This window comes from Capra hircus, chromosome 2 (genome assembly GCF_001704415.2).
Source record: "Capra hircus breed San Clemente chromosome 2, ASM170441v1, whole genome shotgun sequence".
Classification (NCBI taxonomy): domain Eukaryota; kingdom Metazoa; phylum Chordata; class Mammalia; order Artiodactyla; family Bovidae; genus Capra; species Capra hircus.
Genome location: NC_030809.1, coordinates 41,016,290 through 41,044,104, shown reverse-complemented (window position 1 = coordinate 41,044,104; position 27,815 = coordinate 41,016,290). Strand labels below are relative to the sequence as shown.

The 27,815-nt window shown below is 37.9% G+C and overlaps 1 protein-coding gene across 5 annotated transcripts in view; it reads left to right on the top strand.

Moving 5' to 3' along the window:
• Window positions 1–27,341, top strand: part of ADAM23 (ADAM metallopeptidase domain 23) — a 190,404-nt gene extending 163,063 nt beyond the window's left edge. Inside the window, exons 23-27 of one of the 5 annotated variants that reach the window (XM_018060409.1) lie at window positions 745–913; window positions 3,419–3,530; window positions 15,728–15,818; window positions 23,652–23,745; window positions 24,126–27,341. In XM_018060409.1, the coding sequence (XP_017915898.1) occupies window positions 745–913; window positions 3,419–3,530; window positions 15,728–15,818; window positions 23,652–23,700 (421 nt within the window). In that variant the 3' untranslated portion in view covers window positions 23,701–23,745; window positions 24,126–27,341. Of the gene's footprint in view, window positions 1–744; window positions 914–3,418; window positions 3,531–11,712; window positions 11,804–15,727; window positions 15,819–23,651 lie in introns of all 5 variants that reach the window. The other 4 variants (XM_018060423.1, XM_018060433.1, XM_013971302.2 and 1 more) reach the window with 4 other exon arrangements.

Sequence of the window (27,815 nt, the reverse complement as noted above, 5' to 3'; positions counted from 1 at the left end):
TTCCTGGATAAATTTGTGGTATTCAAATGTAGTTACTTTGATGCACAGAAGCTTCCTTTCAGTGTGTAAGTTTTCACAAATCTTTATTGCAACAACCTTGTTAAATTATATTGTTATAGTCTAAACTAGTATATTAAAAAAATTTTAATATTAAAATATTTTATTTTAATATTTTAAAAATATTCAGCAAGGTATCTAGTTAGTAATTATAACACTGATTATTATTCAAATTCTGGTTGTCCTTAGCTTTGAGATTTTAGAAGTGTGTATCAATAGAGAGGAATCAGCTTGTTTTTTTTCAATCATGAATAATCCAGCCCTCTAAAGTAATAATTTTCAAGATGTTTTCAGTTGCTTTCTATGCCCCACATCTGTCTTTTTGTATCAGAATGTCTTAGAGTGCTAATGATAGGATTGCTTCTGTTGTTGTTACGCACACCTCTCCTTTAGTCTTAATGTTGGTCTTGCAAACAAGGAAAGGTTTAGAACACACTTTGTGCAAATGACATATTTTTGTTCTGATGAAGTGCAGAGCAGTAATGCTACTGAAAGGCAGTTTCTTTTATCATACTCTTTTACTAAGGAGAGGTGGAGAAAGGGTGAAAGGAAAAGTAGAGAAATGCTAGGCGAAATCCATGTCCACTGACAGCCTCTTCAGTTTCCTGAATAGCAAACCTCACTCATGTTGGTGGTATATTTCCAAGTGTGGTGCTAATGACTGTATGACTATCTTTTTCTTTTTAGTGGTGCTCATGTGGTTTTAGATGATGATACGGATGTGGGCTATGTCGAAGATGGAACACCATGTGGCCCATCTATGATGTGTTTAGATCGGAAGTGTCTACAGATTCAGGCCCTAAATATGAGCAGCTGCCCCCTCGATTCCAAGGGTAAAGTGTGTTCAGGCCATGGGGTAAGTAGGCATCAGTGTCCAGCTCAAGTCTTCCTTGACTAACATCCTCCAAGTTCTCAGTGGTTGGACTTCTAGTCCAGCCATTTTCCTTCTGTGATTCTAGGTACTGACTGTGATTATTTCCTTATACCCTTATCTTCTAAGAATAACACCTAAATGTGTTGATATGGTTTTAGTTTTTTTTTTTATTACTTTGTATATTTGTGTATTTTTATTCACCACAGTCTCTTGGAATCCAAGGAGTTAGAAGAAAAATGATGTGATTCCTAAAGAAAGTATAGACCCTATGTGACTGCTTTGCACCATTCATAATAATTTATACTTTTCAGTAATTCCCTTTCAGCTCCTCAACTACTCATTGTGCATACTGAGTATCCATGTGTTGAAGATCACACTAGACTAGAGGTTGGATCACTGCTATAATTCACATGTTAAAGTTGGACAGTTATTCTTGGACCATTGCCAGCAAAAAAGAAGGTGTGCTCTCTACACACACCTGCATGTATCTTTAATTCTGTGCACAAAGTTTTGGGGCAGGTACTTCCTGGAAAACCTAGGTTTATTACCTAAAAACACATTTTAGTGATTATTTAAAATTGGATTTAGTAAAAGAAAGATAGTTCAAAATTTATACAGAATTCAAAAATGGTAAAAGACATGAAGAAACTCAGAGTGATCATATCAAAGGAAGATGCTGCAGCAAAGGTAAAAGTAATCCAAGATATAGATAGCTAAATGAGTGATATGTCACACAACAAGATAGAAAGGCATAAGGAGCTTATGCCCAATGACCTAGACTCATGGGTAGGCAGTAGAGACTAATGATCAAGAGCGTGGATTTTGTGGCTAGAAAGGATCCCTAGTTTGAATCCTGACTCTGCTTCTTTTTATCCCAGTTACTTTGGGCAAGTCACTCAGCCTCTGTCAATCATCGGGGCGCTAGTGATTAAATGAGATGTTATGCACAAAGCACTGAGTATAAATACCTAGCATGTAATCAATGTAGTAAATATTCAATAATTGCTATAGTAAATTAAAAGCTTCCCTGGTGGCTCAGTGGTAAAGAATCCACCTGCCAATGCAGGAGATGCAGGTTTGATCCCTGGGCCAGGAAGATCTCCTGGAGAAGGAAATGGCAACCCACTCCAGTATTCCTGCCTGGGAAATCTGATGGACAGAGAAGCCTGGTGGGCTACAGTCCATGGGGTTGCAGAAGAGTTGGATACGACTTAGCTACTAAAAACAACAACAAAAGTGAAAGCACTGGGCAGACCACTCAGCTCCTCAGTTGTTGCTCTGAAAGCATTATATATAAAACTTAATGCATAAAAAGGTCCATGATTCTCCATTACCCCCCACTTCTTCATCCTGTTGAAAAAAAGGTAAAATCCAGTGTGTTAATTATCATCATCACATTATATCATTTCAGATTAAAAAGCTTCTTATATCCATAAGCTTAAATTCAGTTTTATCATCTCTACACAATCTATCTCTGAACGTATTTCACAGGCAGATGAGGATTTAAACTACTCTGTCTCCAGTTTGTGGATGGTTATTCATTTCATCTAAATTACAGGTCCATTCCAGGGGCAGAGAGAGGGGCAGAGATCACTCTCGGAGGGTCTGCAGCCAGGCCGACTGAGAGAGGAGTGGCACTACAGGCAGGCAGGGAAGGTGGTGGTGGGGGGGAGCTTGTTTGGCTGGGAGGATGCCACCGAATGACTTCTGTGTTGAGCACGATGGGGTAATGCAGTGTGTTGGTGATTTATGTCTCCTGGTGTTTCATCTCTGGCAATGCCTTTTAAATCCAACATGTATTAATTTCTTGAATTAAGCATATTGTTTCTAAGGTATGTTTCTAGAAGCAACTACTTCTGAAAAAGCTACATTGTCAGACGTGTATACTTAAATAATATCAACACCAGTAATTAACATTTAATTTGAAAATTTCTTCCTTTTAATCTTTGATTTTTCTAAGATTAACTGAAAAAATATCACCCAAGAATTGGATCTATACATTGTCTAGTATTCAGAACCAGGGGAGAGGCTTCACTGATGGATCAGTGGTAAAGAATCTTCCTGGTCTGGGAAGATCCCACATGCCACAGAACAGCTAAGCCCGTGCGCCACAGCTATTGAGCCGGTGCTCTCGAGCCTCCAACCTGCAGCTACTGAGCCCACGTGCCGCAACTGCTGAAGCTCACGTGCCGTAGAGCTCATGCTCTGTGACAAGAGAAGACAGTGCGATGAGAAGCTCATGAGTGCAACTAGAGAGTAGCTGCCACTCACTGCAATTAGAGACAAAGCCTGTGCAACAGCCAAGACCCAGCACAATCAAAAATAAAAAAGAAAAACAAAAAACCCCCAAAAACAAAACCAGGGGAGACTTAAACATTTCAAATGGTTTTAAAGCTTCTACCCTGTCCCGTGTGTCTTTTACATTTACCATCATTATTCTGCCAAGCACGGTGAGAATGCCCCATCTCTGTTCTTTGTTCTTCACAGGTGTGTAGTAATGAAGCCACCTGCATCTGCGATTTCACCTGGGCAGGGACAGACTGCAGTATCCGGGATCCAGTTAGGAACCTGCACCCCCCCAAAGACGAAGGACCCAAGGGTTTGTGTGATTTCAGTTTCAATTCCTTGCATACTGAATTCATTAGTATTCTTCCAATGGTGCCAATATAACAAGTTCATAGGTTTTCTGGAGACACATAAGAATATCCCTTTTTGTCATTAAAATGTCTGATTCATATTCCCGCAAAATTAAGGGTTCTTGGATATGACATTGAAAAAAGTGCTTAAGTTACCCCTTAGTCTAGAACTGGAATTAGGAAGAGGTAAATATACCAATTTCCTTTCTTTCCTTTAAATCTCATTCTTCCATAATCGCAAATATTAATCATTTTATAGTTGCTTGAAGCTAAATCAGTGTTTTAAGTAGATGAACTCTTTTTCACTGACATGAGACTCTGATTATTCCTCAATACTTGAGTTCTTCCAGAGGGAAGTTGTAGTCTCCTATGTTCTGTTTAAGCACACTTTTGATTAGGAAGAAACTGGAATTCTTCACAGAACTTTAACACTGCAAAGAAAATTTGAAAGATCTGGACCTTTGTTTTAATCAACATTAAAAAGAGAAAAATGAGAATTTTAGAATTGGAAGGAGACTCAGTGGCCATCTAGAACCATCCTCATTTTGCAGATGGGAACTCTCAATCCCATCCTGTGATTACTAAGGTAACCAGAGGCAGGGCTGGGACCAGTATCTCAGGTAACTTGAGATCGCAAATGCCCGATCTCAGGCCTTCTGCTACCGTGTTATAATGTAGCCTATGTCATCTAAATGTGGTAGTCACTTTCTCCTTATTCTCCCCATTCTCAACCCCTTTTATGATTTTCAAAGAGCTGGCGAAGTCACAGTAGACTTACTGTACCTGAGAAACCAAAAAATCACTGGAAAGGATATGGTACACCAGAGGGTATTGTATATACATCAGGCTCTTCCTTCTCATGGTGCTGCTAACAATATTTCATAAATAAATTATCCTTTTTTATGCAGGTAGGAAAAATACATATAGAAATAGTGTCATTTTGATCTGCTTAGTTTTGGATGAAAGTGCCTTTAAACTCAAGCTTCAGGATTGTCCATATGGGGAGCTATGATTTCCAAAGTAAAGTTCCCTAGCCCTCAATTCCTAAAGAGATTCAGGCTGATTTGCATGCATGTGTAATGTTCAGTAGGAGTGGGTGGTAAAACACTTCATGCATTTGCTTATTATGCCACGATGTTAACATTCTATAAGAATCACAAGCACACCCTCACAGTCTATTTCTGTTCTCCTTCTAGTTATAAAAAGGAACCGTTATAAAATAGGAACCAATTCCACTTTCACATTTAGTCTTTTATTGCTTTAAAATTAGTATGAAAAATTCTCGGATCCACCTTCAGAACTTCGATTTAGAGAATATTTAGCCTCTGACAAGGAGAGATTCATTCTTTCCAAATTTTCTCTCCATGTCTGTGGTTCTCTTAAAGATCTAAATGCTGTTTCTTAAGTGATGTGTATGCCTGAACAGATGAGCACAGCTGAAGTGGCTTAGACTTGGTTCTTTTTCATAAGGAATTATTAATTTGTTCTCTCTCTTCTCCATTCCTTCACTCACCCATGCCTAAAAAAACCTATTTGAAGGCATAAAGTAAATAAATACATTCTAGAGAAGAGAAGATCCCTAGCTGCCTTTTGTTTTGTTCTGCTTTTTTCCCATTTAATGTGATGCTGGTCTTTGTTGTCTTTTAAAGATAACCTTTTTGATCATTCAAGTAATACATGTTTATTGTAGAAAATTTTGAAAATACAGGAAAGGTTAAAAAGAACGTAAAAATCCCTCTTAATCTAGTAACTCGGAGGTAATCAATATTAGCATTCTGGTTTATTTCTTTCCTGTTACATATTTTCTTTTTTACTTAATTCTTAATGAAGACAGTGGAATCATTTGAATAAACCTACCCATGGGTTCTAAAATTGTTAAAATCTTCATGAGTCTTTAATAATCTTGATTCATTTGAAAAAAGGTATTAATTGATATAAATAAAGGGCAATTACTATTGTAAATTACCAGATTTCCAGAAAAAGTCAAGCAGTTTTAGAACAACTAATAATGGCTCTATCTGTACTGGCCATTTATATCTTTTCAGCCTCTATGGAAAATTCCATTAATATGGTAGGAAAACGGAAAACAACTGAAATGAAAATTTAAACCCTTTACTGTAGATTTTATAGTTTTAATTTTGATATTCTGATGAAAGAAGATGGTAAGAGAGAAGCTAGATACTTTTCTATCTTTTTAATCCAGATAGCAAATGTTTATTGATTCTATACTATTTAAAAGTCAGCACATCCTTGCACATGGTAGGCACTCTATAAATACCATATCCCTTCTATTTGGGAATATGTAAAAGAAGTGAAATGGTGCGTGTTAACACTGATTTTCAGTTTATCAGAATCCATTTGTTGTATTGCCTTGATGAAGAGTAACAGGTAACAAACTGAAGTACTGAAACCATCAGTACTTCCCTGACTGAAGGTTCAACACTAGTGTGAGGTGCCAAGGTTTTTCTCTATAACTTCGTGTTCTACATTTTCTCATGATTGGATTGGTTTGGTTGGCACTTGACTTACTGAGCGCAGTCTTTGGACCCTCCCTAAATACTTGCCATAAACAATGAGCAACATCCACAATGACCTAACTTTTCATATTTGTAGATAAGGGCTTTTCTATAAAGATACAGTGAGTGGGTATTAAAAATACTTATTTTATTTAATTTCAATGTACTTCCTTATTAAGAAGAAAAAAATTTAAGAAACAGAATGAAAATATTTCTTTTTAAATCATGAGATTTTATCATAAAAGATGACTTGTACCCAACTACATCTCTTTGGATCAAGATTAAATTAGTAAAAACTAAGGTGAATTCTGTGACTCTTTGATTCGAGGAAATGAGAAATGAACCAGTGTGTTTTCGATATTTCTTTCATTGTAACTACAGGTTACTAAAAGAATAAAAATTCAACTTCATCTGGGTAGGGATGAATAACACACAGGAAAGTATTGCCATTGAAGTCACTCTGCACGGGCTCAAGTTGTCCATTGTTGACCCACTGTTTAAAGCATGGAAGATAATTTGCTCCAGCTCTCAAATTAAAATTATTAAAAGACAAGAAATAGGCCTTTAAAGCAAAAGTCGTGTGAGCAAGAGTTTTTTAAAAAGATTTTTCTATTACATATTACATGACTCATGTTTTCTACACTGTTCTTTTTACATGCAAAGACGCTTCTGTCCCTCTTCTCCCAACCTGTTTCCACTAAACTCCCTGCAAGAAATTATTTTGGCCTGTTCTATGAGTGAAGAATATGTTTGAATTCTGTTTAAAAGACCTAGACTTTCCATCTGTTATAGGGAGAGCCATGTCAAGGACTGGTAATTTTTGTGTTGTGTAGGCATCTTTGCACAGTGCTGTCAGATACGAGGGAGTGACTTCATTTTATTATAGGATACAATGCAACTTTTCTCATTGGATGGTTTGCAACACCTTGTAGGAGGGAAGAGAAGAAACTGGAACATATCAAATATTTTCCCTGATATATATATAAAGTCAAAGAATGGTCCTGGGACGCTTTGGTCAGATGCTGTCATTATGACAGTAGTAATCAGATCAGAGATAGAAGGGCCTTAGGGGCATTGGAGAAGGAAATGGCAACCCACTCCAGTGTTCTTGCCTGGAGAATCCCAGGGATGGGGGAGCCTGGTGGGCTGCCGCCTACGGGGTCGCACAGAGTCGGACACGACTGAAGTGACTTAGCAGCAGCAGCAGCAGGGGCAATTCAGTTCAGTCCCACTTTTCTAAAAATGAGAAAACTAGCTAATTAATAAGGTTAACAGCTACTTAGGTGTAGAGCCAAATATAAAACCTGCATCACCTGATCTTCAACCCAGTGTGTTTTTTTCTGTTATTGCACACAGCCTGAGTTAAAACTGGGTGTTAAGTTATTCTGCTAGTTTGTATAACAGTACTAAGTAGAAAAGGTTGAAAAAATAAGTAATGATTAAGCTTATTAACTGATACATTACTTGTCAAAGGAAGTATTACATTGTTAGCAGTTAGTATTTTGAAAACAGTAATTTCTAAGTCTATGTTGAAGATTATTATTTAGTGTTTACTTTTGCATGTGTTATTTGATGACTTTCTTTGTGAGTGCAGAAATCCTTGATTTTGTAATTCAGATGATTACATATGAGAAGTTATGATTGTCATATATAATTATGCTCTATATAATTATGTACCATCTCAGTATTTTTCTCATTACCTCCTCATACCTCCTCATCAATAACATAGGGATTTACTAAGTTTAGAATTTTTGTGATAATTCTGAGTTTACTTTGTTCAGAAAAACTCCATGATATTTTCATTGAGAGCATAAACAAATAATATTCTTATTAAAATAATTTATTTTTTTATCCTTTCAGACATTTATCCCAATGTGTCAAAAAAAATGACTCAATTTTTAAAGATTTTATGTAGAAGAGTAAGCAGATCTGGTTATACATCTAAATACTGAATTGCAGAGCTTGATAAAACATCTATTATGCTAATATTATACTCTAAAATATAAAGAATGTATTTTGTATTTATTTCTAATCTTAAATTTTAACAAAATACTAAATCTCTGCAGAAAGAACTTTGGTCCATAGAGTACAAATGATGTCTTTGATGCCTCCAGCCTTTAAAGTATTTAAGGGTGCAGGATTGTAGCCCCTTTTGGTTCATTGGAGTCATATAGATGAAATACTGCAGTCTTTTGTTTCAGAAAGTCTCTAAAAGTAAGAAAAGAAAAAAAAAATCAACCACTCAGTTTCAAAAACAGTTTCAAAAACAGTTTCAAAGTGTCTGAAGCATGACTTGTCTGTGAAAGAATTGTACGTACAAAATAGAAATTCCTGAGAAAAGGAGAAAATCCTTAGTTCTTATTGATATTACACACTTCTCAAAAATTCTACCTTTTACATGTACACCTGTGGCTGATGCATGTCAATGGATGACAAAACCTACCACAATATTGTAAAGTAATTAGTCTCCAATTAAATTAATTTAAAAAATTCTACCTTTTAGCACATATGATAGCTAGGAGCAAGATTAAAAATAATAATTAACCAACAAATAACAGAAATAAGAAAACAAAAGTGAAAATATACTGCTAAGTAACAAACAGTTTCCATAAACAACTTAAATGAAAAGTAAGTACGGTGAAGAGTTGGAGAGCAAAATTAAGTTCCTAATATGATTGTGTTGTTAGCTAGAATCTGCAAGCCTTCTAGGTTTGGTAGGATGAAGAGAAAAATAAGGTGTATCACCAGCATGGTTCCTGGAACAACAACAAAACCTTTTCATAGATACTGAACGAATGAATGAGTGAATGAAAGAGCAAATACAGTTACATAATAAATAAATTAGTAGGGAAGTAAAACTAGATTATAGGTCCCCGAAGGTCCGAGAAAATTTTTTCAATGAGAAGATAAATTCTTTTTAGCTGGGAAGAGCAGCTGAGACTTTAGTTTTTAAATATCCCCTGTACACATCCATTGGAGAAGGCACTGGCACCCCACTCCAGTGTTCTTAACTGGAGAATCCCATGGATGGAGGAGCCTGGAAGGCTGTAGTCCATGAGGTCGCTAAGAGTCGGACATGACTGAGCGATTTCACTTTCACTTTTCACTTTCACGCATTGGAGAAGGAAATGGCAACCCACTCCAGTGTTCTTGCCTGGGGAATCCCAGGGCGGGGGAGCCTGGTTGGCTGCCGTCTATGGGGTCGCACTGAGTCGGACACGACTAAAGCGACGTAGCAGCAGCAGCAGCAGTACACATCCATCCACCTGTGAGCCACTCAGTAAGTTCATGTCCATTTGAAAACAGGTTGAGTTGCTACCTTCTGGAAGAGATAAACCCGTTAAGTGTCATGATAAAGAATCAAATGAATTTTGCGTATATTTTTAGTTAAAAAGTAGTGGAAAGGCAGGAGAGCAAAGAGGGGAAAGGATATTTTTGAAAAAGCTGTTTTTCCACTTACTTTTATCTTGTTTTGTTGTTGAGTACCCATCAGTTAAGAATTGGAGATAACTGCTCTTGCCCAGGGGAGATTACAGATTATATGTTTATCTTGAATACATATTTGAAGCGTCTGTAGAATCGTGTTCATCTGGTTGTTTCTAACTCCTGTGTGATCAGTTTCCTAATTCTCTGGATTCTGTGGTGAGAAATTACATCCAGAGCAAATACAAAAAGCCTTTTAAAATAGATGTTGTTATTTATCACTCACATAATGATTATAAAAATAACAAATATTCATTCAGCATTATGTTTTAAAGGGATTCTTTACCATCTGAAAGGGATATGTTAGTCTCCTATAATTTAGCACATACAGCTTTTATAAAATATTAAAGAGGTAATCGGACTCTCATATATTTTGGGTCTGAGGGTCAATGCCTAACAAAAAGTATATATATAACATGATGTGTCCTAGTTAATTCTGAAAGCAATGATTTTCTATGGCCTCAAAAAAAAAAAAATGAGGCAGTCTATCTGGAATACATTTCATCTCAGTATTTACCTCCATAATTTGGAAGTCTGAGCTCTTATTTAGGTTATATTGAATTATAATGGATTGTCATATTTGAAAAACATTGCTCAGTTCTCAGCTGTGTCCCATTCTTTGCAACCCTTTGAACTGTAGCCCACCAGGCTACTCTGTCTGTGGGATTTTTCAAGCGAGAATACCGGATTGGGTTGTCATTTCCTCCTCCCAGGGCTCTTTCAGACCCAAAGATCAAACCTGAGTCTCCTGAGTCTCCTGCATTGCAGGCTGAGTCTTTACCACTGAGCCATGGGGAACCCTTGAAGACCGTTACCATCACCTTATATGTTGGTCTTCTTTTCTTCCCCTCAATGCTCTCCAGAGGCTTTCTCTGTTTTTTGTTGTGTTCCCTATCATTTTTTTGTTGTTGTTGTCATTTGAAGAATAACTCAGGTTGGTTTTAGTTAATGATAAAGCTAGACTATCTGACTCATACTATTTACTCTGTGATAAAATAAATAATTGTACCATTGCTCATCAGGTTTATACATTCAAGGTCCTCTCTCTTCTTTGGGAGAATATTTAGCTAAAAAGGTCAACGAGCCCAATATTAAGCCTTAAAAAATTGTGACTTTGAGTCGTGGTTCTTTGTGTGTTTCCTTGTGTCTCAGAGCACACAATTTATGTGAATACAGCCTTGTGGAAACTAACTTTTTGTTTTCATTGTTAAAGTGAAGGGAACCGGTATTTTTGGTTCATATAGAAATGTGAGTTAAAGTGCATTTTTGTCCAGAGGTTTGCATGCATAGTCACAAACACAGACTCACAACACTCTCAACCATAAATAACCTGCCTTCCTCCAAGACTAAATTCCCTCTTGCCTAATTAGGGAGCACTAGGGACCTGTGCTCATTCCAGGCCCATTTTGCAATATTCAAAATCTATTCACAGAAGCTTTGATGTATGGGGATGGAGTGTCTCCACTGAGTCAAACACAGCTGGGTCGTCTGAAGCAATTACTACAGCATCATTGAGACCCTAACTTTCTCTCAGCGCATAGTTTATACACTGGAGACTATAAAAAAAAAATAAAAGTGTTCCAGTACTATGTATGTCCCAAACACTGCAGGTTATTTGAAATATACTTTTCCAGATAAAATAATTTTCTGGCTGAAAATGCGGTTCATTTTAAAGATAACTCTATTTTAAATTTGTAAGTATGTTCACAAAATTTGAATGATAAGTTCTGAGTTTTAAAAAAGATATAGCTTTTTAGGCGTATTTTGCAGTTTGAGAAGTTTATAAAAATTATACTAATGGTTTACTGCTTTTATAACAAAAACACAGATTTGCTGCTATGCAATTAAAATCATACTTTAATTTTATCTCACTCCATGTAGGACTACAACTCAAATTGGATTATTTATTATACATGTTTAAAGTATAAGACTATGTTTTAAGTAGGGTTTGTGGAATTTGAAGGTACATTCAGAATTATTCTCAAATATTTGCAATGTGTATGTAGATCTTAATTTCAAATCTTTAGGCAAAGATCTCAATATTTGACTTTTACAGCATTTCCTGAACAGGTTATGTTGTATGTTAGTGATATCAGTGTGTAATTAATTTCCTTTGTTAAAAACTTTCCGTTTTCCCTCCACACAGTGAACATGGCCACAAGCAGGCTAATAGGTGCCGTGGCTGGCACCATTCTGGCCCTTGGGGTGATTTTTGGAGGCACAGGGTGGGGAATAGAGTAAGCATCTTTCTGAGTTTCAGAGTGTTTCTGTTTGATCCCTGGTGTGTGAGCTGATCCTTGGCACCTGACTCCCCATGTGTTGTCTTGTTGCTGTGTACCCCTTGTGGTGTGATTTGAATGTGTTTGTGTCCTGTGGTTTTCTTGTGCAGTGGAAAACCTTCTCCTGTCTGGAACAATGTGGGGCATAAAATAATATCGGGGTGCTTATGATGTCTTCACAATTAAGGCAATGGTCTCAAAGCTTCCATTGCTTCTCCATTTATAAAAGTAACTTTAGGATACAAATCTTTTTTTTGACAAACCATTAACACAAATGCTTTTCTAGGAGGGTTTTGTTAGGATTCTTATAACAAATTTAATCTTCACAGTCAAACGGTCTAATTGCTAAGTCATGTCCAACTCTTGTTACTCAATGGACTGTAACCCACCAGCCTCCTCTGTTTGTGGAATTTCCCAAGCAAGACTACTGGAGTGGGTTGCCATTTCCTTCTCTATCACTAGTCAAATAGATCCGCATATACAGCTGGAAATTATCAATAGTTGTCGCTCCTTTTAAAGAAAATCCAAACATTTGCTCCATTTATGTAGAGTGACATAGGAAGCTTCAGCTTAATTTTCTTTTTTTAAAGAAGCTATTTAGTTTACTGTTTTTTTTAAAGACATTTATGATACTGTCCTTATTTTCTTCTTTTAGAATAGCATTCAAATCCAAAGTTTACATAAATATTTGGAAACAAAGAGCATCAAGAAAAAAAAGATGTTTAGTGCAAACCTGCAAAACCTTAGGTGAACAGTTGCAAATAATCTGGTGTGTTTGTCTTAAAGAATAACCAGTGTATAAATAAATCTGCTGTGTGCCACTTGCCCTACACAGAAATACAGCTCTCCTTGTTGGTGCTTTTATTTACGTTGCTTTGTACTTGATCCACATCCTCACAACAGCTGTCAGTTCTCCATGGGATATTGCTCTTATGAGATTGCTGATCTGTAGATTAGAAGATTATCCTGATATTTTTTCCCCTCTAATTACAGAGAGAGCATATACAAATAATGGAAATACTCCCAATACATGTCGTCTTTTCTATTGAGTGTAATGGTCATAACATTTCCCAGTGGCTGGAAAATGAATTCCTAGTATTTTAAGAAATCACAGATAGCCTCTATTCAACAACCTCCCCAAACCCTGGGCATGTTGCTAACATCACTCATGTTTCCCCTTAGTCCCATTAGTGGCCATACATGGTACAGTACGGGCCTGGGAGACTTAGGCACTGAATTAGCATTAACAGAGGAACAAGTCCAGAGGTCACACTTTCCACTATAGATTTACTAAACGTTCTCTCCCCTGCATCAAAGGGCTTTGTCTAGACTGAGATCTTTCAATCTAGATGGGATCTTCACATCCCATCTCTATGGACTGTGAGGCTAATTAACCCCAGGAAGCTAGAAATATTGGAAAAGATATTTTATTTCTCTTCACTTGTTAGAAAATAAATATTTTATTTCTCCTTACTTAGATATGACAGAGCTAAAATACTTAGAGAAAGCAAGAACTTTGTCCTGTAAAATTTCACGTTGGGTGTGTTTATTGGATTATATACAGAAGCAACATTTCTTTTCCAAGAGAAATTCTTTATATACATTTATGTGAAATTCTTCCTTGAAAAAAGGTAGTTTTCAAAAAAGTCATCCCAGTTCCTTTTTTTATATTATTTATTGGCCGTAACTGCAATGTACTAGTGAAATGGATACATTTTAACAAATCCCCCTTGGAGTCTTAGAGCTGGGCAAAATTGCAGGCAGTTGCTGTAAAGCATAGTCTTTGTTACCAACCTTTGTTTTATCTACTCTTCCACTGTTGTAAGTTTGTGGCTATTTTTGGGTGTGACAGGTAAGTCCACATAAGTACTACTATATTTAAACTATGCAACCAATAGGACCTACTGTATAGCCCAGAGAACTCTACTCAATATTCTGTAACCTAAATGGGAAAAGATTTTGGGAAAAAAAAATGGATACATGTAAATATATAACTGAATCACTTTGTTGTATACCTGAAACGAACACAACACTGTTAATCAACTGTATTTAAAAAAAAAAAGAGCAGAAAAAGAAATGTGGGAAGGAGATACAGCTAAGTGGGATAATGTTTAGCAACCTTTGTATGAAGACAGAAAGTTGCTTTGCCTTTCCAGGGTGTCTGTCATAGCCTTGTGTTCAGCCTCTGCTGTCTCTGCCTGAGCTCAGCCATAAACAGTAGGTAAACCAGTGATCGTGGCCATGTTCCTATAAAATTTCTTTGCCAAAAAATTCATCAGGGACAAATTTGGCCTGTGGGCCATAGTTGGCTGCCCCTCAATCTGTAGCATAAACTTGAGAGTCAGACAAATCTGTTCAGATTTTGCCTCTGTTGCTTATTAACGTCTAGAAGCCCCTGTTTCTTCATCTATTAAAGAGGGATAAAAATAGTTTCTATCTCATAGGGATTTTATGAGGATCAAATGAAATATTAATACTTGTCAAGTACTTAGAACTGCATCTGGTAAATAGTAAGTGCTCAATATACAGTAGGTAATCTGTTTTTCTTGCTCTCCCAGTTATTTATTATTGTCAGTGGGACTCTATGGGCCACTGAGATTTGTGTTCTGTAGAACCTCAGTGGTGCATCTTAAGAGCGTGTCCCTGTCCAGGAGCTGGTGAAGACGACATTCCTGACTCTCCCATTGCGCTATACTCTATCCCACTCATGCGCACAGCACTGGATGATCTTAGTAAAGACATATAATTCACATAGGTTTAGTGCGGTGGCATCCATTTATATACACAGCTGAGGGCACTAATGTGAGCAGGAAAGAGAATTTTTTTACACCAAAATGAATGTATGCACAAATTCAGGATTTTAGGAGAACTATCAAAATTGGTTTCATGACTTCTGGAACAGAGATAAATAGAACTGGAGTTAGTTTGCTATCAGGAGCACTGTGCCTGGATATTAGCCCCCTGGAGGATGTGATACTTAGAATAATCCATGTACTGAAGTTAATGTTGCTTAACATTTAAAAATAGTGTGCTAAGGTGTTTTCCATGTGAATGGAGAGGATTTACTATATGTTTCAACTGTTACTAAAACAATTGACAAAAAAATTCCACTTTGGATTTTCATTCTTGCTGTCTTTATTTCTCACTTCTTTTTTTTTTTTCAAATGTCTCCAAGCCTCAAATTTCTCTTAGTAATACCTGGAAACTTGAAGATCGAGTCAGTCGAACTTGAGGAATCTTTATCCTATTTCCCCAAAATTACTCAAATAAATTTTATGCTTCCTTTGTATCTTGTCTTTGGAATTCCATGTTGCTGTATAAACACTGTATGGGTCTCTGCAATGAACAAGCATCTTTGAGCGCCGCCCAGTTAGATCTTTGTTGGTACCTTCCTTCTTCCTTCTGAATTTTAACTGTCTTCAATGAGGGATAAAAAAATTTAGCATGTAGACAACTTTATCTGCTGCTTGCAAGAGCACTTTAGTGGAATAGTTTTCCTTCTTTTCATGCCTTCATTTGCCAGCCAGAGGGTACGAATTCGAATGCTGTCATGTTTGTTCCATCTTTTACTTGTTCGCTTCCCGATCCTGGGGTAGGGGAGGAGAAAAAAGATGGGTAACGGCAGCAAGTGGGCATCTGTAACTTTCTTCAGATTCTGCAGAAGGTGAATGGAATGGAACTTATTCTGTCAGTGGTGCAGAAACTTTAGATTTATAGGCAGATGGATCTAAGCAATAGCTGTCTATAAACAAAGGCGATATTTAAGTGTTTAGTGATCTTTTTCAGAGGGATTTACTTCCTGTAACTGCTTATCTGCCTGTCGCTGGTGGTAATGAAAGTGGTCAGCTCATCTGACTTTCTTCCCATGATCCTTTGCCACAGGTCCTAGTGCCACCAATCTCATAATAGGCTCCATCGCTGGGGCCATCCTGGTAGCAGCTATTGTCCTGGGGGGCACAGGATGGGGATTTAAGTAAGCAATGCCGCATGTCTTCTTCTCAGTGGCTCTGGCACTTCTCTATTCTGCTTACATAACCAAGTTTTGAGTTCCTGCTACCAGATTTTGAGTTTTACCAGTAAAACCACTAAAAATAGATATTTGTGTTCAGAAATGGGTCAGAAGAAACATGGAACCTCAAATATTATCTTCAGGCAGATGGGAAAACACAAAATGTAGAAAGCACTTACATGCGGAACTTAAAGGAGAAGTTCTTTGATAAAAGTAGTTTTAGGAGCAAGCATCCTGAGAAACATTTATTTATATGCAGATAATCCAGGAAACTGTTGTTGGATATAAGTGCATCTCCTCATACAAGTTCTTTGTGTCTGTTTAAAACTGCTTTATATGCCACTGACATTTTGAAATTTTCACAACCTTATTTTTCACCTGCATAGCTTTGTGATTTGAAAAGCTTTATTATTTTATAAAAACATTAAAAATAGTTTCATTAATTCCCTAACCTACTAAATCGGTGTCTCACTGGAATTTGAAGTCTGTGGCTTTGTGTCACTTAATATTTTTTAATGAACTGTTGCTATTGACATGACTGGTAGACTAGGTGTGTTTTCATATGACCTTTCAGTTTGGATGGTACCTTGATCACTGAAGTAAGTTTCTTTAAATAGACACACCAGATAATCATAAACAAACCTTGATTGTGGTCCACATTTTTGAACCTATTTTGTCCAGTTTGGTGTTTCCATACCTTGAATTCATTGGGTAATTGCTTCCTATATCTTTTTGTGCTGTGATGACCTGTTTATTGTGGTTTGTAGATAAGACCTAATACTCCCTGTGCCAAATACTCCCTGTGATAAATTCAGTTTCAGTTAGATCTAAGGAAACAAATTTAAGTGGGAAATAAGAATATTACCCAAGTTCAAAACCCACTTTGCCTCCATTTGGTTACCTAATAGAGAAAGTTTTTGACCTGAATTATCTGAGTAATTACCTCAATTATGAACTTTTTTATGTTTTATATTTAAAATTCTCAATTCAATACATTTAAACCAGGTAAAAAGTTATTATTAGAAATTTATTATGAAAGAAAAACAAGCCATAAGATGATTTAAACAAATTAAACTTTTTCTGCTAATTTTGTTATTATATTAAGATTTAATGAATAAGCCTACAAATTTTTGAGTGGCTTCAGCTTGGAAGGGTATTATCAGATGGTACCTCTTTTCTTCAGAGATATTTATAAATTTGAACCTGTTTGGTGAAACAGTAATTTTGACATCAGCACACTTTCAAAGACACACAAACACATTTAACTTTCTCATCATGATATTAATAAGATTTTGCCCAGTTAATGAGTCACTCATGTGGTACCTAATTCTAGCAAAAACTTTTCTTAGTGTCTCATTACTGTAAAATCATTATACATTTCAGTAGTTCCATGATCTGTTACTCTAGAATGCTCCTTTGAACTTTTTCGTAAGTATGCCTCAAGGAAAATAAACTTGGCTCATGCTAGGCTTATGCCTCCTTGGTGTTAGGAGTCTTCAGCTTCAAAGGCCTGGAAAAGAGCCCGCTGGGCATCTTAGCCATCCAGCCGCAAGCAGTGACAAATGTGCCACTTCAGCATTTGGAGATGAGAGCACTGTTCTGTAGCAGGACCTCAAAACACTGGCCTGGCCTAGCTCACAGCTTGAATTGCATGTTTCTTTGGGGAAAAGCAAAAAAGCATTTATCACTGTATAAGTAGTTTAGGCCTGTACAGTGTATTTATATCTGAGAAAGATATCTAGTTATCAGAACAGAAAACAAAGGGGAAGAGATGGACATTTAGTGAGGTGAGAAATAGCCTTTGGGGGGATGCTGTGCAGACCTGTGTGGCTGGGTTCTGTCAATGCCCTTTCCCTTCCCTATGACGCTTATAGGAAAACATTGTAGAAGGCACACAGTAGTATAAAGTAAGGGAAAGGAAAAAATGAAGACAGAATTCTTGAACATGTCATGTTAGCAGTTTAAATTTGTAGGAGCTACTGCTGTTTGTGCTATTTGTTGCTCCATGGGAATCTTTCATTTAGATTTTTAGATGTTAGATCTTTAGATTTTAATAGTAGCGATGTGGTTTGTATGGAGCTTTAAATAACTACTTCAACCTTGCAATAAAAGCCTTTGGGTGCTGAATGATGAAGCTTCACTGTTCCCACCCTTCACACAGTTTTAGAGATGATTAATCTAGAGATGATTTGGAAGTATAATTATTTGCAGTTTGAATTGAAACTTTGAAGTCTTTCATTGAGTTCAATGTAGATACAAAAGAGGTTTCTTTAGAATCAAAAGTTGAAAATAGTTTGTAAAAAGAATTGCTCTAAATATCTTTATTGGAAAGCCCTCCTGAAACTGGGTTTTTATTACTGGATGAGAAATTAGCAAGATAGCCTAAAGAATCTGAAGGTACATATACTTAGCCATCCAGGAAAATATAGTAACTGCTCAGGGGAAGTATTGGTTTTTTCTAATGTTGAATTTCTTTAGCTATAACATTCTGAATAATGTAGTTGTGGAAGAAGTTTCATACCCAGCATAACCTGTTCAAGTATGAATGAGAGACACAGCTGTGCTCTGACTCCTGACACTGGCATTATGGTTCTGTTTTTTTAACCATGTTTACCCTTTAATAGCTGGTTAAAGCATAAGCTTATGTGAGTGTATATGCGTGTGTGAATGTGTGCAAATTTGTGTGTGTAAAGTGATGATGAAGCTTTATCAAGATTGTGTGGTCAAAACAATAGTATGAATTTAGATTACTTCTTTTTAGCAGAATAGTAGAATCTGAAAACTTTGGTTAATGCAAGCAAGACTTCCCTAAGCAAGATGGTGAAACTCTTAAAAAGAAAAAAATGTTTTATTGGGTAGGTTATTTTTAAAAAATATTCTGATATATTGGGTAATGTGGTAGGCATACCTAAGTAATTTCAATAGTTCTGTATTCCAGAAGTGTGAAGATGCTAAGGGATAGTTTAGTCTATGGAGTCCCAGTCTTTAAGGTGTTAGGATTTTTCTCTGAGAAATCTTGTGAAAACTGAACATAGGCCCTTGTCATACCAGTTTGGTCAACTTTCTCCCACATCTGCATTTATTTGCTCTCGCCCTCTGCTGTTTTTTTTTTTTTTTCCTCTCTATCCCTGCACACACTCAATAAAGCTATGAACTGTGGTGCAAAAGATTGCAAACGTGGTAGCCAAGGAGGCTCATGGCTATCATTCAGCATTGAATAATAATGTTGCTCCACTAGGTCATTAGAGTTGTTGCCTTTCCTGGACATTGAAAAAAATCAAGAGACTGAAGTACATTTTAGTAGCATCTTTCTCTAAAGCTTAGGACAAGTGACAAGTATATAAAAAGATAATTTCATCTCTTCATTTAACAATGAACAGAATTGCTGTTATTAACTTGGATGCAGCTTTTTATCTGAATTCTCTAAATCTGAAGACAGGAGTTTTAATGTGAGCAATATGGTCATCTCTATGCCCATAGAGTATATCCACACCATAGGTGATGGTGGTAGAAAAGAGATTCTAGGTGATGATAGGAAAAGAACTTGAAGGTTAATAGTGCCATAGTTTGCTGACAGTTCATATCACAAGATTTGAGGACAAATGTTGAGTTCTTTCAAACGTGTTATAATTGCAGGCTATGGAAGACTATTGCCATGTCCCATTATTCCACCACCTGCTCTCTCCATGGGATTCAGCAGCAGGAATTGCCATGTTGGCCTGGCAGAGCTGCCCCTGACATTAACAGTGTTAATTTAATAAACCTATATTATTAAATATGTGGTTTCCTGTCTATGAGAAGTCAGATTCAGTCCCTACTGAACCTAATTTGGACGCTAGGAGATTGTTTGGCTTGTGTTCCTTGTCGTTGGAGGTGCTAAAGAAAGGACTGTTTAGGTATTTGCAATAAACAAAATTGAAAGGGTCATATCTGGATTATCACAAGGAAAGTTAACTGAATTGTTTGAATGGCATACTGAATGAAATTTGAAATGAATCTAATATTGCTAATTACATTTTCTCAAAAAATCAAATGTCTTTTTTCTGCTTTTGTTTTTTGGGGAGTTTAGAATTGAAATCAATTTTAGCTAGTCTTTCCATGAGGAGGATAACCAGATTGCTCCTTATCTAAATTCCATGACCATATCCCAATGTAAAATAAGGGACCTGGTTTCCCCAGTATCCCTCTGACACTTGGGTTAGGCACTTTCTTACTCAGACCTAGCAGGTGGTGGTGGTGCCAGGTTAGCCAGAAGGAGCCAGTTCAGCTCCCTGACTCAACCACCCAGGGAACTGAACTCAGTCTATGGTGACCAAGGGGGCAGAGCTGGGCAAAGGGTTCTTGGTGGGCGAGTGATGACTCATCATGGAAAAAGAAGAGACTCATCATGGAAAAAGAGATCTTAGTGGTGGATAAATATGCCCTTAAAAGAATATCTAAGACTTTATAATTCCCAAAACATTATTGTTACCTGAAGAGCCTTTAAAAAATCTTTTGTAGATGTATATATAGTATAACATGGGAGAAGGCAACGGCACCCCACTCCAGTACTCTTGCCCGGAAAATCCCATGGACGGAGGAGCCTGGTGGGCTGCAGTCCATGGGGTCACTAAGAGTTGGACACGACTGAGTGACTTCACTTTCACTTTTCACTTTCATGCATTGGAGAAGGAAATGGCAACCCACTCCAGTGTTCTTGCTTGGAGAATCCCAGGGACCGGGGAACCTGGTGGGCTGCCGTCTATGGGGTTGCACAGAGTCGGACACGACTGAAGTGACTTAGCAGCAGCAGCATATAGTATAACATATAGTAGACAAAAGTACAGGTTTTTCAGAAGTAGTAAAAATGGATGAAAACTGAGTCAATGCAGGGTTTATGGATTGCACTGATATTCTATAATGATTCAGAAATACCTTGCAGGTTATGATGAAAAAGTGAGCGGCCTTCAGAATCCAGTGAACAAAGGATTTCAGAGAAAACACTTGTGGAAGGAAAGCAGCAAGCATCTATGGATGAGAGATGTGCTTTCACATTAAAATAGAACAAAATAACTTGATAGGCAGTTCTCAACGTATAGTAGCCAGTAGTGGTTTTACAGTTGACCCGTGAGGAGCCCTGAAAGTCAGCCAACTGCAGGAATGGCCCTCACTGTCCTCATCACAGGGCTCCACCTTCTCTCTGCTGGGACGCCAGTGGTGCAAGCATTGTCCTGGACTCCTCATTAGGATTTAGAGTCCATTTTCCCATAGACAGGAGGGTGGATTGGCCTCCTGATCTGCCCTGGGAGGCCAGTCATACTGTAGGACATTGTTTTTATAAAAAATGCAATCTAAGCTTCAAAACTGACAACTTATGGACACTAGAGGTTGCCTATATGTCAGGCTGAAATGGAATTTCATATCTCCAAGTGAACCAGGGAATTCACTGGCAGTCCAGTGGTTAGGACTCAGGGCTTTCACTTCTAAGGATCCAGGTTTGATCCCTGTTTGGGAAACTCAGATCCTGCAAGCTGTGCGGCTTGGCCAACAACAACAACAACAAAAAGACCAGATTGCTATTACGACCTTAAATGTGGCTATTTATGTGACATTCCCTGAGTTTGAATAAAGGGATTTATATAAGGGCAATAGAGTCATTTTGGGCTTCCCTTGTGGCTCAGCTGGTACAGAATCTGCTTGCAATGTGGGAGACCTGGGTTCGATCTCTGGGTTGGGAAGATCTGCTGGAGAAGGGAAAGGCTACCCACTCCAGTATTCTGGCCTTTGAGAATTCGATGAACTGTATAGTCCATGGGGTCGCAAAGAGTCGGAGACGGCTGTGCGACTTTCACTTTCAGTATAGTTATTTACATGTGTACCATGAGCCCACTTGATTTTTCCTCCACACAGTTTTAATTGGGGAGACAAAAGTTTAATGGTTCCTTGCATTCTGGCAACACACATCTAAACAGGTTGGGGCGCCTAGTCCTTCAAGGTCATTCCACAAGGTCAAAGAGTCGCTGTTTCCCCCCACCTGACTCACAGGAAGTGTGGTTCCTAATGCATCTACCTTCAAGGGCAGTGGCCATGTGGAGACACAGGCCCTGTGCTCTGAAGGAAACTGACTTAGTAACAGATACATCGTGGGAGACTTCCCGTTTGTTCTCACCTCTCTTTCCTGGGCAGCATCAGCAATGATTGCTTTTAGGGATACTGACCCAAAAGAGGCTGGAGAGGGAGGAAGGGGAATGGTGAAAAGAAAAAAGTAGCAGTGCTACAAACCGTGTTTGTACTATGTGTTGGCCAGTGATCCACATGCTTAAGCCATTAGTGAAGATGCCGTAATGAAAACTTAGAAAAGGGGAGATTTTCTTTAAAGCGTTTTATATTTGCTATTGAAAAAGAGAAGCATCAAAGCAGTCATCTTGGGGAAAAAAAATAAGAACTTTGCAGGATGTCTTTCTATATATTTTGAGCTTTCGTATTGTTTTTATTTTGAATTACCTGTGGGAACGAGGAATATACTGCAGTCCTCTTGGTACTTAGGGCTGTAAGGGTATCAACTGGCCCCAAGTGAACGGGCAGGGAGGGGGATGAGGGGGCTCCGGTTTTGCATGATGCCATGGTGGCAGCTGTGTTGCGCCCGCCCAGTGTGCAGACTGAATGCATGAACCCCTGCTTGATGCCCCACATGAAGCCAGACCATGGGGAGGTTGCAACCAACTTTTGTTGTTGCCTTGTAGTGTCTTGCTGATTCTCTTCTTTCTCTTTTTAAACATAAGAACCTCTTTTGAGGAGACTGGACACTGTGAGCAAAGCATTTTAACTTGCTTATTTCAACTAAGCCAAGCTGCTCCATTTGCTTAACTAACCTGAGCCTGTGTCCATTCTCCTTGGAGTGTACCATCTGACTGTGCACTCTGGGTTTCTACTTTCTAGGTAACAAAAAACGCTTGTTCCAAAGTGAGGTAAGAGCTCACACCCCAAGGCAGCAAGATAACTGAGTAGAGCAATGTTTTTTTTGTTTTGCTTTGTTTTTGTCACTTTGGCAAAAACCAGTCCACAGATACAGAACTCCTAAGTTCCCAAAGGAAACAGTTCTAAGACTTTCAAAATATTTCTTAGCTTTTCTAATAGCCCCCTAAGTGGAAGAGCCTCCTGGATTAATTTATACCTAGTTAACGTTAGCTATGTCATTTCCTTCTGAAACCTGCTTCCCTGATATCTCAGTTGGTAAAGAATCCACCTGTGATGCGGGAGACCCTGGTTCGATTCCTGGGTTGGGAAGATCCGCTGGAGAAGGGATAGGCTACCCACTCCAGTATTCTTGGGCTTCCCTTGTGGCTCAGCTGGTAAAGAATCTGCCTGCAATGCGGGAGAACTGGGTTTGATCCCTGGGCTGGGAAGATCCCCTGGAGAAGGGAACAGCTACCCACTCCAGTATTCTGGCCAGGAGAATTCCATGGACTGTAAAGTCCATAGGGTCGCAAAGAGTGGGACACAACTGAGTAGCTTTCACACTTCCTTCTGAAATAGACAAATTGGGCTGCTGAGGCTTTCTGTTCCAGTGAACAACTGGAAGCTTCTTTTCGGCCTTCACAAATGGATATGCGCTGGCAGGGAGGTTGTAACAACATCCAAAGTATGAGCTGTTCTCTGTTTCGAGTTATTTTGGACAGTCTGCCTCGGGGTGAGTTGATTACTTTGCTCTGGAACTAGCGTTGCTGTCATTATCATTACCCTTCTCTCATCATGATCTGATTAATATTGTGGATTTTTCCCCTTCTGCTTGCATCTTCTTTTGACGCCCTCTGGAAGAAATGTCAAGAAGAGGAGGTTTGATCCTACTCAGCAAGGCCCCATTTGAATCAGCGGCCCTGGATGAACAGCATCTTGCACTGTGGGATTCTGGGTATGACATACTTGCAGCATCGTTGCCAGAACTGTTAAGTCTGTGAACAAAAACCTTGGGTGGTAATGACTAGAGAACTAACGTTGGGGTAACAGGGATGGAGTCAAAGAAAATTGTCCTTTTTGGAAATAATTTCAAAGAACCCCTCCCACCACCTATCAATAAAAGGGAGCAAAAGACAATATTGTACAAATAACTATTTCAGAATCTTTTTTTTTCTATGAAAGGAAGAAGGAAGAACAACAAAAATTAAGTGCAATAAAAGAACCATTAAAAAATAGCAAATGATCTTTTTCTTTCCTCAGCCTGCTACCACTTAATATCTTCTAAATGATTTAGCATGATTTTTTTTTTCTTTTCTTACCAATGACACACTCCAGCGGCATGAAGATCTAATTTTCGAAAGGGTAAAATCTGCATGGCCTATATACAACAAACAGCTAGCAAGCCAATCCACAGCAAAACCTGCAACTGATTTCCTGAGATGAAAGTGGCAGATGAACCCACGGAAGCTGCCTGCCCCCTGCCCCCTGCTCCCTAGTCTTGACCAGGCCATGAGGAACTCCACACACCCCTGCTCTTGTTGATTCACTTCCTGTTGTCTTTTCTCCTGGACCTCACACCCTTTGGAAATGGAAGCTGGAATTTGAACAATGATGCTATTGTATAGTCCTTTTATAAGTGTAAATATGGAAATAGATTTTGACACATCATTTTCACTTGTCTGTACTGAAGTATTTCTCTTGTAAAGGTTGTCTGTAAATTTGAGTTTATTGTTTGTTCTCCATCATTTTTATTCTTTTTCTCTATTTCTCTTTGTCTCTGTCCTCTCTTATAACATGTTGTACAATGATTCTTGAGTTTGCTTAAAAAAAAAAAAAAAAACAGATATGGCCACAGATTCAAGGAGTTTGGGCACAAAACAGGTGCAATTAAAAAAATGAAATGATTGAATGAGATGAAATGCTTGAAACCAAACATAAACAAAGGGTGGGGGACACAAAGAACAAAATAACCCATAGGAAAAACGTAAAAATTTACATAAAAATGTAAATGCAAATATGTGTGCTCACAAGTCTCTAATTTTTTTATGTCATTATAAACATCTGTATATAATGTAAGAAAGTAGACACCCTCTCAAATTAATCACAAAAGTGCCAAGCTCATGATGTCAGTTTTTGATTTTAACAGTTTTCTTTCCCTGTCTTTAATGTGAAAGGAGGATAAACTTAAAGCCTTAAATTTAAAAAATAATTTTTAAATGTTGAAAGCTTGGGGAAAAAGTTAAGCTTTTCATTTTATTCCATATCTATTATTGTCAGGATTTCATTCATGCCTTCAACTTCCTGCCTCGAAATATATATGGTAGATCCCCACTGTAAAGCTGGTAATGAGAACGGAAACAGCATTTACCTTTTTCTGAGCACTGTTAAGATAGGCTTTAATTCTGTGTGTTGTGTTTTTCAACCAGCCTTGTCTGGCCCACGGTGTATGACTGATCTGTGGAATGTTGTGATGGATTACAATGGGGTTCTACGATATACAAATTCACATTGTTCTTTTCCCTCCAGGCAGATATGCAGATGTAATCTGGGTTCCCAAGCCCCTCTGAATTTAATTCACTGTCACTGATTTTTTTTTCTTCCATTGATGGTCAAGATAGCTTTCGTTCAAGTGTTGAGTATCTATGGTAATAAAGAAATTTAGTTCCACCTTTTTTTTTTTCAATATAAAAGCTTGTACATGATCCCTTTAGTAAGCATCCATCTAGTGATGTTTTACTGTTTTACCCTAAAGAGCCCACACTTCTGTAACATCCTGTTTTTAGAAACAGGACATCCAGTTGTCCCATTCACTTCTTCATTACAACTAAATTAGTTGCTAAAGTGAGCTTTGAGTTCTTTTTCAGCAAGATTCATGATGCTAGTCTCACCAGTTTTGCCTGAACTTTGCAAAGGATTTTTTCCTTAAAATGTGCTGCTTTAAACAGTGGGGTTTCCCCCAAGTTATCCTTTGCTTTGGAAGTGTTGCAGTCGTAGAGCAGAATCCTTAATTTCTAAATGCTACACTAGACCGTAAACTAACATCTTAATCCTGTTATTGCTTTCTGAGTCCTAGGTGCTACACAGGTATGTAGTCTTTCTCTAGAACTAGCTGTATGTCTATGTTGTAATAACAGGGTTACCTGCAAGGTTTATCAGCCTTACCCTTGGTGTCATAAGACATGAGTTGTATCCCTCTACCAAGCAGCATTGGCTCTTAGAGGGAGCCTGGAGGAAACTCAGATTACTCGGGATCTCTTCCTGTCACTCTGTTTGTGTCTCTCTGTTGTTGAGTCCTGTTCACCAGTGGATACTTAGCTGCTGCTGAGTCCACCATACACATTTCACTGCTGTTCTAGACGTACAAAACCATGGTAGTACAAACAAGTTTAAACCTGTTGTTAACTTCTGAGCATTTCACAAACAACATTGTAAATGTGCGATGTTATGTTTTAAATCAGACCACAGTGGTCCCCAAATATTATGTACATATGGCAACTGTCAGTGTAACTTTTTATTACACTGGCACTTTCATAGGTAATGAAACCTATGCTCCAATGTTAAATTATTTGTGTGTATATGTAAAATACACGAGCTTTAAGCTATCTGTGTATGACTATGAAAGATAATGCAACCATACCAGTTGTGAACAGTGGATTATAGTTATGTTTGGTGGTATTAGTTTATGTAAGATCAAGGTCTGTTGTATTTTCTCTTGCACATGCCATTCATTTGCTGATTCTTGTGGTGTGAATATGCCAGTTTATTCATTTGAGCTCAAAGCACAAGCATCTCACCGTTTAATGTTACCCTACAAGAGTTAGTGTAAAGTGATGACAAGTTCCCATTTCACCCGTTAACTTTTGCTTCATTAATTGGTGACACCTGGATGAGGAGATGTGCGCTGACTTCATTGCTCACCCTCGGATACTGCATGAACCCATCGAATTAGAGCTACTCTTCTTAGATAAATGAGCAGTACACATAGGTGCATGTTCTAAAACATGAATCACATAGAGCTGTGGAGTTTGGCCAAGTGGTTTGTGTGTGACTTTAGTTTCTGTTTTTCTTTCTTTCTTTTCTTTTTAACTATGCAGAGATGGGAAATGCACAAACTTCTCAAAGACTAGTGTCTGAAGAACTTTCCAAACAGTAATCGAATCCTTTCTTTAAAGTCATCTCACCATACTTTATAGCCATTGTTGCTTCCACTGTTAATTTTCATTTTTAGATCGTTTCCAGTTCTTTAAGTGCACAGCCTGAAGTTTTGCTGGAAGCTAAATAAATTCATTCGTATCTTGGTTGTCTATAGATGGAGATTCAGTAGTTCATTGTATGCATCTTCAGTCAAGTGTATATTAAAACTTTCGTTAACATTGAATGTTGTAGTTTTATACTTTGGTCATTTCTCTTAAACCCTTTTTCTGTGCTCTCTTGTGTTGATTCAATGGCTGTGCACCAGATATCTTTTAGCGCTGGTCTCTCAATCAAAGGCTTACTGAAAATTTAATCGGTCAATGGAGCAAAATAAAATCCTGATTGATGGTAAATATATTGCTGATTAGTATTCAGCTTCAGTGGATTTATTGGAAATGCTTTGCTTTTTATAAGTCCGGGGTCGGGGGCGGGAACACAGTAGGGTCATGCCATTACCATATTTCTTTCTTTGTTGTCTCTCTTCTGAGTTTAAACAGGGGATGGCTAGTCATGACATCCACACTTTTGAGCCTGGTACCATTAGAATCAAACTAAAAAAAGAAAACAGAAGTGTTTGGTTGTCTACATTGTAATACCAAAAACATTCAAAGGAAGGTATTTCCTCACACCTTACATAGGATTGTTCATCAAATAATAATCCGATTTTATGAATGTCTCTCAATGTCTCCTCTCTCTTCCCACTGCCCTGCTTTGGTTCGGCATCAACAACTGCATGTATCTCACATAAAGGAACTGCAGTAACACAGAGCCTAATCTGACTACGTCATTCCTCTGATAGAGTTTGTAGCAGTTCTTCATTTCCTATCAGAT